The following is a 13,357-nucleotide window of genomic DNA, read 5'->3' as shown; positions in this document are numbered from 1 at the left end:
GTTCTGTATAAAATCACTGCTTGTGGTTGCTCATTTTAGCAAACAGGAGAATGAAGAAGGACGCAGCGAGTGAGAGCACTGACTTTCAACTGAAAATTTGCACAGCAAAATAAGTATTCAGTTGCGAGATATCGCTGTACACTCTGCTTTTTATTGTCAGTGTCTCATTATGCTTGTACGTGGTTGTACATCTAGGGTGAGCAGATTGGGTAAGCGTGCTCCCGCACATATTCCTTCAGCCCAGCCAATTTTGGCGCACAGTCAGCACTGGTGTTTTTACCTGCGGTTGCGGGAGCCGATAGGCAGCTGAGGGGGCGCCCTGACTGCCCTGCTGTGGGGGTGCGTAGCCGTTGGCCCTCTGGCCAGGAGCCATGGCATACGAGGGCCCATAGGGCCGAGGGGGTGCAGCAAAGTTGCCTCCTGCAACTTGCTGCTGTTGCTGCTGCTGCTGCGCTTGCTGCTGTGCCTGCTGCCTCTGAAAAAGGCAGCATAACACAGATGGTCACCAACATTCACCACACACATTGCAACTGCCTCTGGCACATTCTTAAAGTAAATCTTCTTTTGACTCTCTCCCCCACTTAACGTGGACGGCCAAGTAAACCGGGCCGATTCCAGAGAGAGTGTAATCAAAGGGCGTGACATGTGGTACTGATCCTGATACCAGCACATGATGTGTGTCCTCACAAAGGCTTTAATTTGGTGTGCAAGATCATGTATGCAGTGCAGCATTACAGCACCCACATGCTTTATAGCACAAACCAACAAAGCCAACCAATAGGTGTCCCCAGCAGCATATCTCAGCAGATATACTGGTAAGGTATCACTTGACTTTAACAACCAACCTCCGATGGTCTTTGCCCTATTCTTCTTTGGGACTACTAGACCAATATACAGTCGAACCCCGCTACAACGAACGTCGCTTCAACGAAATTTTCGCTTCAACGAAATATTTCCAATTCCCCGTCAGCTCGCTATACAAAGTAATGGAACAAATTTCTCATCACAACGAACCATTTTTGGGGCGCGTTTCCGCTTCAACGAAATTTTTGCTATGCGAAGCTCGATTTAAAAATATATCTTACAATAAAACAAGCATATCGCCGCCCATCTATGTACTTCCATAGGCCCACGCTGCTTTGTTTCGCTAAACATTCGCTGGACCAAACTAATCCACTCACTGAAACGCACATGATCACCGCCATAGCTTGGTGTTGATGACTATCGGGCTGGCTGCCTTGCGACAAGGCGCGGGGGCAAGCTCCCGTTTTCTTCCAATCCAATTCAGAGCCGCAACCAATCCGTTGCCAAAGGACGCAGCAGCCTGGCAACAGCAGCGCGTTTGCCCTAGTTTTTTTCACTCGTGCTTGTGCTGCTAGTGCGCTGTAATGAATGCGAGCATGGCGACTTCATCTAGAAAGCGGAAGTTCCTCTCGCTTGAAGAGAAGGCACGGATTATCAGCGCGGCATCCAGTGGCAGGAAAAAGGGAGATGTTGCAGCGGACTTCGGCATCTCACAGAGCACGCTGTCAACGATCTTGAAGTCGAAAGACGCGATAGCGCAAGCTCTTTCTTCGGGGACATCCGCGAAGCGGAAAAAGCTGACGCAAGCGGCTCATGAGGACCTTGAGAAGGCTCTGTACACGTGGTTCCTCGACGTGCGCGCAAAGAAGATGCCGGTCAGCGGAAACATGTTGCAGCAAAAGGCACTTGGCTATGCCTGTATGCTGGGCATCAATGATTTCAAAGCCAGCTCAGGGTGGCTGACCCGTTTTAAGGCCAGGCATGAAATCGTCGCTAAAGTGCTGTGTGGGGAGTCGGCCTCATCAGACGCCGACGCTGCATCTGCTTGGGCATCAGCTACTGTGCCGGAATTAATGGAGAAATATGCCACATCAGACATATACAATGCCGATGAAACGGGACTTTTCTTCGAGCTCCTCCCCTCCAAGACGCTTCACATGAAGGGCCAGCCATGCAGCGGAGGGAAGCATAGCAAAAAGCGTGCGACTGTGCTCCTGTGCTGCAACATGGACGGGTCTGACAAGCGCTGCCCACTGGTGATAGGCAAAAGTGCGAAGCCGCGGTGCTTCAAAGGTGGCAAGAGCCTGCCCGTCAAATATGTTGCCAATAAGAAGTCTTGGATGACACGGGCCGTTTTCAAAGAGTGGCTAACCGCTTTCGACCGTGACATGACGGCAAAGAAACGTAAGGTTTGTTTGCTCATCGACAATTGCTCAGCGCATAACGTTGAAGACGTTCAGCTTCAAAGCGTGGAAGTAAGATTCTTCCCGCCGAATTGCACGGCTTTAATCCAGCCGCTGGATCAAGGTATCATCAATAGCGTTAAAAGCGCTTATCGACAGCGACTGATTCAGCGGCTGGTGTTAAACATCGACACCGGTCGGGCAATCGAAGTGGATTTGTACATGGCTGTACAGATGGTCTCAGCAGCGTGGACGGCAACCAGTCGCAGTATCATCTACAACTGTTTTGTGCACGCCGGCTTTCACTCCGATGCTCAACTGGCAGCGAACTCCACGTCGGACGAGGAAGGCTGCAGTACAATTGCTCCACCCTCCACAGAGGCCAATGCGGCATGGGCAGCCCTTCAGGACTCCGGAGATGTGCCGGCCGATGTTCACATCGGCGACTACATCGCTGTTGACAGTGAAGTGCTAGCTCACGAGGAGCTGAGTGACGAAGCTATAATTGAGGGCGTTCGCCACAACGACGCATCATCGGATGATGACAGCGACGCGGAGGACTTAGCGCCACCACCTGCAATAAAAGTGATGGATGCTTTTGATGTGATCCGCAGATTTTTCGGTGCTCACGATGACGACGTCGCGATGCAACTGTTCACCGAGTGCGAAAGCCGCGCCACTGCACTCGTGGCAAAAAAAAAGAAGCAGAAGAAGCTGACCGACTTCTTTGGAAATAAATGATGTTTTGGGACTATGTGGTCCAACCTGACAGTGTTTTTGGCCTGTTTTCGCCTCAACGAAATTTCGCTTTAACGAAATTTTTCGCGCGCCCCGTCAGTTTCGTTGTAGCGAGGTTCAACTGTAGTGTGGTATTGGGCTAGTTGGTGACCATAATGAAACATGGCTGAGTGCAGACAAGGCACTACACAGAAAATGGACAACAAAGAAGTGCTGCATTATTGTCTACCTTGTTTCTGTGTTTCGTTTGTGTTCAACATGTTCCATTATTAACTGCTTGACTATTCGCACCACCTGGATTGTCCGTGGCTCTAAACCCGGCATGGTTCCACATGTTGCCACTGAGCAGATTGCGGAGATCATGTCCCACTGAACACATGCGAGTGCACAATCCTTTGGCACCTTCTAAAGCCTCGAGTCCTGTTAGGTGTCATGCGAGAAGTCCAACACAGCTAAATGCTCACTGCTGAAGGCTATAGCTCCGTATGTAATACAGCGGCTCGGAGCTCGTCAAAGTCACAGCCTTCAGTGCCTACCTGCAGGAGCAGCTGCTGCCTGTGCTGCTGCATGAGCCGGTGCTGCTGCTGCAGCTGCTGCAGCAGATTGCGTTGCTGGGGATTCAGTGTCTCCTGGTTCTGCTGCAGGTAGGCCAGCACCTGCACAACACACATAGCCACCAATGGTCACTCTCTCGCAGAATGAATAGCATTTGTAACTCAGATGAACAACACCGCGGAATGCAAGGATCCGTAACTTGTAGCTGAGAAATGTGAGAAAAGGCTATGTTTACACATAAGGACATGTTTTTGCGTATTGTATTTGTTCGAATATAAAGCAAGGTTCTTTTTACCAGAATCGCTAGCTTTGAAGTCACCCCCTCCCTGCCATTCTTTATATACAACGCCGATAGAGTATGATACTGCATTAATGTGGCCACAGAAGCGCCACATTTCTGGCGATCCAGATTTTAAATAGCAGCGCAAATTGTACCAATAAATTTGGCCACCAAGGCAGCACCGTGTTTTTGCATGCATAACCCGCATCGAGAATTACCTAGTAAATTTTAACAGGAAAGGTGAAGTGCACATTATATGAGAATTTCACCTTACAGTGTGGCTTCAAGGCATCACAGCGTGCACTGCCATAAAGCCACACCTCAAGGAAAAGTTCTCACCAATCCAGTTTTATTTCCTAAGGAACCCTACCTTCTCCCTGCCTACAAATGTTGAAGCTCCCTTATCATTATCGCCATATTGTGTTTTGGTTGTGTAATTTGGCTGTGCAGTAATTCAGACAATCTCCACCTAGTCTGAAAAATTCGTCAGCTGCACTACATCACTTTTTGTTAGTGTGGATACTTAAGTTCCTTTACCTGTGTTTTACTTGCCTTATAATCGTGACTGTCTTAAATTGGATAAATACGGTAAATATATATGTGAAAATGTACTCAAATGCAGCTAGCCCGACATTAAAGAGGTAACACTAAGCCTTGCTTCAGCTTGGGAAGTTCAGCAGCCACAGCACTGTCCTCTAGCAATAGTAACTATTAAGCGTATGCCACACTGTTGATAGTCACTTCCTAAAGCTTAACCCCATTTCACAAGATGTACAACAATGAAGCAGCATAAAAATGTAACTGATTACAGGATTTTATCGCGTGACGTTCAAATGAGAAACTGCACACATACACAAATATTTACACAAATGGTGCCAATAGTATGGTTAAAAGTTAAAATGCAATATTGAGATCACAATGGCAAATAACGATTTATAATATTGATAGTTATAATCTAAGAGAAATCTATGAAGCTTTGGGGCAGGACGATGCAAACATGTTCAATGTGAAATGAATCTGGCAAATGTGGTGATTGCCGCAGCTAGCAGCAGACTCCAATCTCATTTTCACTAGTTTCTTCAACAGCATCACTAGTGCTGATCAGACTAGGAGCTTAGAGCACCTTGCAAATACACTGTGCAATTACTACTGAACTTGCTTGTTGAGCACAGGCAAAAGCAACATGTAGATAAAGGGTGTCCCAGCTAACATTAGCCAAGCTGTTCAACGAAAACAATTATTGAGAGGATACATGGTGCAAGATATGATTTTAAAACCTGCGAAGTTCAACTGCCGGAACGCTGACAACTGAACACTGCAGGTCTTATAATTGTATCTTGCGCCATGTCTTCCAAGTATTTTATTTTTTCGTTAAACATTTTTGCTACTGGTAGCTGGAACACAGAGATTATGTGTAAAAGGCTGTACAATGTCACATATGACGGCTGAATGCTACTAGCCAGATTTTTAGTGCTAATAAGTGGTCCAAGGACCACTTATTTAGCTAGTTTACTAGCATTTACTTCATTAAGGGCACGCAAGAGTTAGTAACTCTTCAGTCTTACATCAACATCGTGATGATCAATATTCAAGTGGTTACAGGACGTACTCTTCCTGGTATTTCTTTTGGAAGTGGAAAAGACACCACTGTTGTTATTTCCCCCCTATATTCAGGAGCTCAACGGGACACCGTTTGGTCAAGTAAAAGTAACATTAATAGAGCAGATCACTGACCAATCTCACAAAACAAAACTTGACGACTAGATTGTGACTCAAGGATCTGCACGGATCAGGAAATTTCAAGTCTTGCTTTTGACATTGGTCAGTGATCTACTCCATTAACAGCACTTCCATTGCAAGCACGGTTCCCACGTTGTTAACATGCTCACCTGCAGCTGCTGCTGGCTTAGGTAGAAGGGCGGTGGGGGGCCAGCAGGGACAGCTGCCCTGTGGTCAGGCCCCACGTCACTAGTCCCTGGAGTCATAGCCCGAGGCGAGCCCGAGGCAACCTTGAGCTTCTTGGTGCTGTTCCCATCCACCTGGTCTGGGGGGTAGCCAGCGCGTTGCTGAGGGGCAGAGCCTGCTGGGCTTCGGTTTTGCTGATTGTTTTGCCTGCAAAAAAAATAAATAATAATACGGCCTTGAGCACTGGATTTCCTCAAGATTAAGTTTTATTTGGGCAATACGCCACAACACACAAAAGGAAAGGGCCTCGGACGAATATGATGCAAAATTGAATTGTGTGCATACTGCAGCAAAGCCTCAGAGCAAAGCCAAGGAACAGTCACTAGCTTCCAAACAGTCTGGCCAACCTGCAAGTCCTGCACAAAATGGAACTTACATAGGTACCACATGGTGCTGAGTCCATGGCTTAAATTAAGTTTAGAGTAATCCTCCTCAGGTGGCACCAGAATTAAAGGCAAACTGCAAATTGTGGACTACTATAAGCATAGTTTCACAGAGTGTACTTATACAGCAGCCTCCACACAAAATTTCATATTTCAAAAAGCTAGCAACAACAAAAATTTTTGATGCTGAAAAAAAAAAATAGAAATACACATTACGACTCTATTACTGCTCGCCGGAAATGATGCAGAACATAGATTGCTCAGAATCAGCATGGCTCCTCAGCATAACCTCAGGGACTAGGTGCTGCCCATGGAGCGCAGAAAATCTTGGAGGCCATGGTTTGAGATTTGAGACACATCCGCTAATCACCAGCTGCACACGTCTGCTTAGATGCTATTTAAAGGCTGCTAGCAGAAAAACTAGACAAATTCCAAAGCTGCAGCTTTCCCAAGGTTGTTTCAATAGTACATATATGCTACTCATATATAACCATTTCAGCCAAAGTGAAATTTCATTGAAGTTAGCCTTGAAGAGAAATTGACCAGAGGCAAGCCCAGTGCCACCAACCTGGAGGCCATCTCCTGAGAGATTGGAATGTTCCAGGCATCCTCAATGCATGGCAGCTGCCGGGGCTTCTGCACACTTGCAGGAGGTGCAGCGCTCAGCTGCGTCTGCAGGAACTTGACTCGGCCTGCCAGGTTGCTGGAGGACGACGAACTTCCGTGCATGGCGTTGAGGTAGCACTTGAGAGCATCCTGTGGTTGGCTGCAGTTCTCGTACAACACACCCAGGTTTGTCCAGGCGGGGCTGTGTGCCTTGTCCAACTGCACAGCGCAAATGTACGCCTGCAGGGCGTCCATCGGCTGGCTCTGCTGCTGGTAGAGCACTCTGCACAGGACAAGCATGCGCGACAAGGGTCACACACACGGTCTGCGGCACCCTTCCTTACAACGAGCGTAGTAGGGCGTCACATGGGCACCACATGTGATCACATACAGTCATGCAGAGTGTAAACATGAAGTTCATAAATAATATCCTTGAGAATGCAACACAGCAACACAGAAGGATTTTACAAGGTTTCCATGACAGAAAGAAAGGCAGGAAGTTCAGGAAGTAAGCACTAAGGCAGCATGAAACTCTACATGCTTTATTGATGGATTGGTTGACTAACTGAGTGACTGATTGATTGGGCTAGATTTCCAAAGCAAAAAAGGACGATTTAGTAATGGTGCATCTTGATGGCATTCACAGTGTACACATACTTGGGAAAAAGAGACAGGCAGAGTAAAAAAACGCTCTTCCACTCTGCCTGTCCCATTTCCCTAAGTATGTGTGCTGTGAAACACCATTAAGATTTTCAAAACTGGTGTTTGTAAGCAGCCCTCATGAGCACCAACACCAGTGCTGATGAGACGCCACAGTGGAGGGCTTCGGATTAATTTTGACCACCTAGGGTTCATTGACCCTATGGGTGTTGAGTGTTTTTCAGAAGTGCAGTATGCTCAATTTATGCCCAAGTATTACATCAGCAGGTTTTATATTCAAATTTTAATGTTGCTTATTGGCAATATGTTGCTGGACATTTTACAAATGTAATCTGAAAATTTTAAACAAAAGTTAAGCATGCTAACTGAAGATTTTATTTAGGATAATGAAGGTCCCCCGAGCAAGTTGGGCTCTGTCATTGTCCCTTGAAGACATCTCACAATCAAGTCCTCTAATTCACAGTTCATGAAAAGTTCTCAAATTACTGCATCATTCAAAAAAAAAAAAAATGTGCGGGCTTTTTGTGTCGGTCCAGAAAAACGAAATATTCGCACAAGACCGACAGTTGCTAAGCTTTCTCGCGCCATCTGCCGTATAAAAACAAGGCCTACCATAAAACTTCAGTTTGACGAACTTCTCAGTGGATGGCGGTACAAGTCTAGGAATGTTCATGTTTTCGAATTATCTTGGGCATGGCCAGGAGCACACATCGGCAGCCATGTGAATGTGAGTATGCTAAGGCACAGCAGCACTTGCAGGGCTAAAATGCACCTAAGTACAAGAGTTTTCTTACACTTAGCCCCAATCAAAGCGCAGCCACTGCGGCCAGAAATCAAACGTGCAACCTCGTCGTCGGCACGGATTGCCATAGTCACCGCAGTGGGCGAATTCCGATTGCCCCATCAAATACGTAGTAAAGAGAAAGAAAGGCGGAAACAGAGCCCACGCTGTCATTCGCAAAAGAAAAGAAGTCAAGCCAAGAAACGTACCCTATGGAGCACCAGGTGTCTGCGTTGGCCTCTGCCTTGTCCACTGAGTTGCGGTAAGAGATGAAAGCATCGTGCACCTTGCCAATACTAGCAAAGCAGCGTCCTAGGAAGTACAGTGACTGGCCACTTGTCGGGTCAGCCTCGATGGATTTCTGGAGGCAGTGCAGTGCATATGCTTGACGTTGTGGTTTTTCCCCCAGGACCTCTAGAGTGTGGTGCATCCAACCTACATGGACCCAGTTGGAGAGAGGCACCTCAGCATTACCGCTGCACTCATGCCTACACAAATACAGTTGGCCCTGCTACTACGTGAGGAAAGCAGATTGAAATGCCACCCAGTTCATTAAGCCTACAACAGCATGCACAGTATGATCTATCCTTAAAGGGATAACTTGAATGTATTGTCAACATCACTGCCATTGCCAACAGCATCAGCCTCACAACTGCCATGCAATGCAAGATGCTTCTTGTTAAATCGTGCATTTTCTGCCCACTACTGTATGTATCTGGCCACTCTTTTCTGTAATGCCCTTTATTGAAATTATTTCTAGTAAACACAAACTAACTTTGTAGGAAGATGTACCTGATGTAGAAGTTAGGTCAACCTACAATAGTAGAAAATTATTGCCAGAGTTAGTGTGTCAAAATTGTGCTGTATATATTTCCAAAACACTAAACCAGTGTTGTTCCCTTTAACAGCAGACCATGCTATAATGCTAGAATTAAAATGAAAAGGAATAGGTGATTTGAATTCAAGACAATCAATTGTTCTTGTTTATGCACTGAAATAAAGCAAGTACAAATTGACCAGTCCTTTGTGAGGACAGTACTTTGCAAATATCATCAAGCGAGTTAAGAAGTAAGCTTTAGCAATAATCATTGCCTAAGTGCCAGTTGGGTGTTGCCTTTCATATTGGTGCAGCCTGTACCAGCTCAGGCATTTTTTTAATTTATTTTTTTTATATGCACTCTGTTGGCAATTCCACACACAAGGATACAGTTCCATAATAGTGCACTAAGAAAGTTAAAGTGCAGGGATGCTAAATATTAAGTTGCTCAGCCCAGCCTCTAAAAGAGAGCAATCACCATTATTCTTTTTTCTCCTCAGAGCCTTGTGACCCCAGCTTTCATACGCATTGTCAGAATTGATTCTCAAACTGATGCAAAGCTCTAATCCTGCAGGTTTTTACCGCTTACTGACACAGGCTTTGTCTTAATCACAAGAATAGCATTACACAAAGTGTCTCCACCTTCTTCAAATATTTTAAAATCAACAGTTTGCATATCACTTTGACTGAAGTGCAAGTGATTTATTGTACTGATTTACTGATGCACTTAGTTCAAAATTTCAGGTTGCAAGCAGGTGCTTATGAATGTTCCACATAGCAATTAAATAACAATCTTTGGCAGCAGCCAATGCGTATGTTAAACTGCATGCTCAGGGTAACCTGATGTTGATGAGTAACAAAATGCCCTACCTTACAGTCAACTGCCTTTAGACACTGGTGACAAAGACGGACTCATCAAGAATACGGCATCTTAGGCTGGAAGGGGGGGGGGGTGTGTAGAGCCTCTGCAGAGGACTATTTGCCCCCATAACATTACAGATGAGCCCATATAACATAACGCAGAACAGTCGCCTAATACTTGGGAGCCAACAGCTTGCTTAAAGCTACCAAGTGTTCCAAACCAAGCAATAAACTGACAGTCCATCATTGTTCAGTACTGTTGCGGCAAATGCAACGATACTGACGGTACATACCCAGCTGCCTTAAAGTTTCAGCCCGCACCGTGCGACTGATGTCCTTTACAGCAAGGAGCTGCTCATAAGCTTCCTTCGCCTGCTTGTATTTTCCCTGGGAAAGACATGTGTCGCCCTCATCAACACCACTGATCCAGAGGACCGAGAGAAAGCTTTACCTTGAGAACTCCTATTGATATACATGGAAAATGTGAAATCGTTTTAAGATATTCTGATGGAGTTTGTTGCATGTTAAAAGAAATTTTAAATCAGCCAACTGTTGCCATCAGTTTTCAATTTTATCCACATATTGCCAAAAATGAAACTTTAGAAAAAGAAGCATGAAGTGTAGACCTCTAACCCTGCAATGAATGTAAACAACACAGCACTGCAAACTGCATTAGTTAGAATGTCCAGAGCAGATGAAATAATTTAATACATCATACGCCACTTTGAAATATACTGCTAAATTGTGAATGGGACTCCAGAAACCTGACATAAGCAAAGTAACAATTTCATGACCACTCTAAATATATCCACTTGGGACATCCGTATAGTTGCAGTTTACAGAATTGCAACCTCTGTTGGTAGCATGGAATGACAAAGCTGAAAATATGGTGCTTCAGTTCCTTTCTTCTTTCAAGTTGCTTCAGCAATTTTTTTTTAAAGTTTAAAGTGCTAATTAGAAATTTTTCTTGTAGCAGCTACTAAAATAGCTCGCTCATAAATTAACACATTTTTGCAGCACCTGCTTGAGGAGAGTATTTGTGTGTTCCATGTATCTTCGAATATGGATATAGCAGTTATCAAGCTAAAGCTTCCACATAAGGTAGAACAGCGCAAAATCAGCATACAGGGTGAAACAAAGGAGGAACAGGTGCAAACTTAAAATGTGTATCAGTACAGTTGCATATTTTGCAAGACACTTGTGATGGTAGCACTTATGCGATGTGTTCTTTCATCTTATTTCTCCCGTCATCACACGCCATTGTGACCCTCTTTCATCTTCCCTTCCCCTTCCCTTGCGCAGAGTAGCAGGCTAGATACTCCACTTTCCAGCTGACCTCTCTGTCTTTAATAAACTTCCTTCTTCTTTGCAAGACACTGGATTATTTTTGTAATCAAGTGCGCTAAATTTAACAAAGTGACTGTCTGCTAGTCATAAACCTCAGGTTAGTCGGAAGATTACAGTATACTTTCAGATGAAGAGAGTTTCAGAATGTATGCATGTTTCTGTGGCTTTATCAAATTAATTGTTTCTTGGTAGCAAATGACCGCAAGCCTTAATAATGACATTACAGCTTCCACAAGTCTATGTTTGTAGAACATCACATGTATTCGAGCATTTGAGTACTGTGCACTTTTTTAAAGAATTAGCACTGGATATAAACACTAGCACCTGCTCAACCTGCACAATAGATTCAAGGTATGTGTGTGAGATTACAGACAATCACACAGTCATGTGCTACTGTAGCACAGTTTAAACAAAACTGATCCTATTCTGAACTAAAAGATAATTAAAAGATATCAAACACAAATGTAAGATCTATATATACATAAATTCCTTCAAAATTAATACTCTTGACAATACAACAATGTTATTTCATTAGTAATTCAGGCACTAAGCTTACCTGGACTTCCAGAACGTGAGCAATGTGAAAGCGCACTGGAACAAACACAAGCAGATAGAATTACAAATGTGGTGCAACAAAGAAGTGCTTTTTAATCTGAAAGCTAGCATTTAATGGAAACGTATGCTGGTAAATTTTCCAACTGCTTAGCAACACATAGGGGGTGCCGATGACAAATATCCAGTTTCGTTCAAGTTAGAACTGCAAATGGCTCTCATCAACAGACTGAATTTACAAGCTATGAAAACAAGGAACTTGTTTGCAGCCAACTTGTGTGCACTGGAGCAGGAAAGATTAAAGATGCCCTACAGAAGAACCAAAATGTTGTTTCCTCTATGTTTCCTTGCTTACAGTCAGCTTATTCTTTGTAGCTTGATATACTTAACTGGAACTTAAGCGGTCATATTCCATAAGGCAAAGAGGGCACCAGCACAAGCTGAAATACTTCACATGACATTAGCAGGCTACAAAGTTAACTTTTGCTATCTGTCCCTTGTCATGCATGTGTATCTCAACACTTTTGCATGACAGGTCATAAAGTCGTAGAATAAGAATATGCACAACTTCAGTGAATCTCGAAGATGGCTGTACAGGATCACACAGATAGATTTCAAAGACCACCACACTTACCTTCGGGTTTTGTAAATGTGCTCTGCCTCGAGTCACTCTGTGCTAACTGAAAATGCTGCAAGAAAAACAGAGAAGGTCACAAGGAAGTTGCTCATCTGCAATTGCATGAAAATTTTCACATACATATTGAATACTGAGCAACACTTTGTCATGCTCACGGCTGCAAAGCTTGGGTGATTTGTTCCAACATACCAAAGCTATGTCTCTCAGCACATGAAGCTTTTACATTCCACCTACACCATCAGAATGAAACTTGACAGCAATCTACGGACAAGTAAAAGTCATCAAGCTCTTTTTTACATAAAAATGTGATTAAGCTACAGCAAAAATCAAAACTGGCAAGAACTAAAAGCAGATAACAAGCAGACAGTTTTGTTCAAAGCAATTTCAGGTAATAGTGTATGTAGCAACACCGTGTAGGCAGACGTGTAATAGCTGTGGAACAGTCATGCATGAGAGAGAGAATGGCAGCACAAGGACATACCTTGAGAGCAGACTCATAGTCAGCGATGACTTTGAACATCAACCCAAGACGCAGGTGGATTTCGTTGGACCGTGAGAAGCCAGGGTCGATGTAAAGCACTTGGCGGAAAGCTTTGATAGACCTGCACACAGCAAAAATGATGCACAGAAAGATTAAAATTTCATTTAAAGTCTAAAACACAAAAGCTTCAGAGATAATTTTATAGCAACTATAGGTATACAAATTTTAGCCATGTGAGAAACAAATGGCAAGGTGACACAACAATATGGCACATCGCTGAGATCTCGGGTAGCTCAGGTGCCCAATTCCAACATGACTCGGTGCGACAGTCAGTGAAACTCGAGGCTTTGTTGACCTCAGCTACTAACCGCCCAAATGTCAGGACATGAAATAAAACACTGCGCTGGTTTATGCTTGCTCTTCTGACTGCTTTACGGGAGCAGCAGCTCTCTAGTGTCCCCAGTGGGAGAATATGAAGGCAACAGGT

The 13,357-nt window shown here is 44.4% G+C and overlaps 1 protein-coding gene across 7 annotated transcripts in view; it reads right to left on the bottom strand.

Moving 5' to 3' along the window:
* Positions 1 to 13,357, bottom strand: part of Utx (Utx histone demethylase) — a 132,216-nt gene that overhangs the window by 14,792 nt on the left and 104,067 nt on the right. For all 7 annotated transcript variants that reach the window (XM_075681700.1, XM_075681701.1, XM_075681702.1 and 4 more), the window contains 9 exons: positions 12,871 to 12,991; positions 12,387 to 12,441; positions 11,757 to 11,791; positions 10,147 to 10,240; positions 8,385 to 8,610; positions 6,697 to 7,017; positions 5,670 to 5,892; positions 3,482 to 3,601; positions 281 to 475 (listed from right to left, as the gene is read on the bottom strand). In XM_075681700.1, coding sequence (XP_075537815.1) covers positions 281 to 475; positions 3,482 to 3,601; positions 5,670 to 5,892; positions 6,697 to 7,017; positions 8,385 to 8,610; positions 10,147 to 10,240; positions 11,757 to 11,791; positions 12,387 to 12,441; positions 12,871 to 12,991 — 1,390 coding nt within the window. The remainder of the gene's footprint in view (positions 1 to 280; positions 476 to 3,481; positions 3,602 to 5,669; positions 5,893 to 6,696; positions 7,018 to 8,384; positions 8,611 to 10,146; positions 10,241 to 11,756; positions 11,792 to 12,386; positions 12,442 to 12,870; positions 12,992 to 13,357) is intronic.

The sequence above is a fragment of the Dermacentor variabilis genome, chromosome 2 (assembly GCF_050947875.1).
Source record: "Dermacentor variabilis isolate Ectoservices chromosome 2, ASM5094787v1, whole genome shotgun sequence".
NCBI lineage: Eukaryota > Metazoa > Arthropoda > Arachnida > Ixodida > Ixodidae > Dermacentor > Dermacentor variabilis.
The sequence above is the reverse complement of the archived record's forward strand: the minus strand, read 5'-3'. Positions and strand labels throughout refer to the sequence as shown.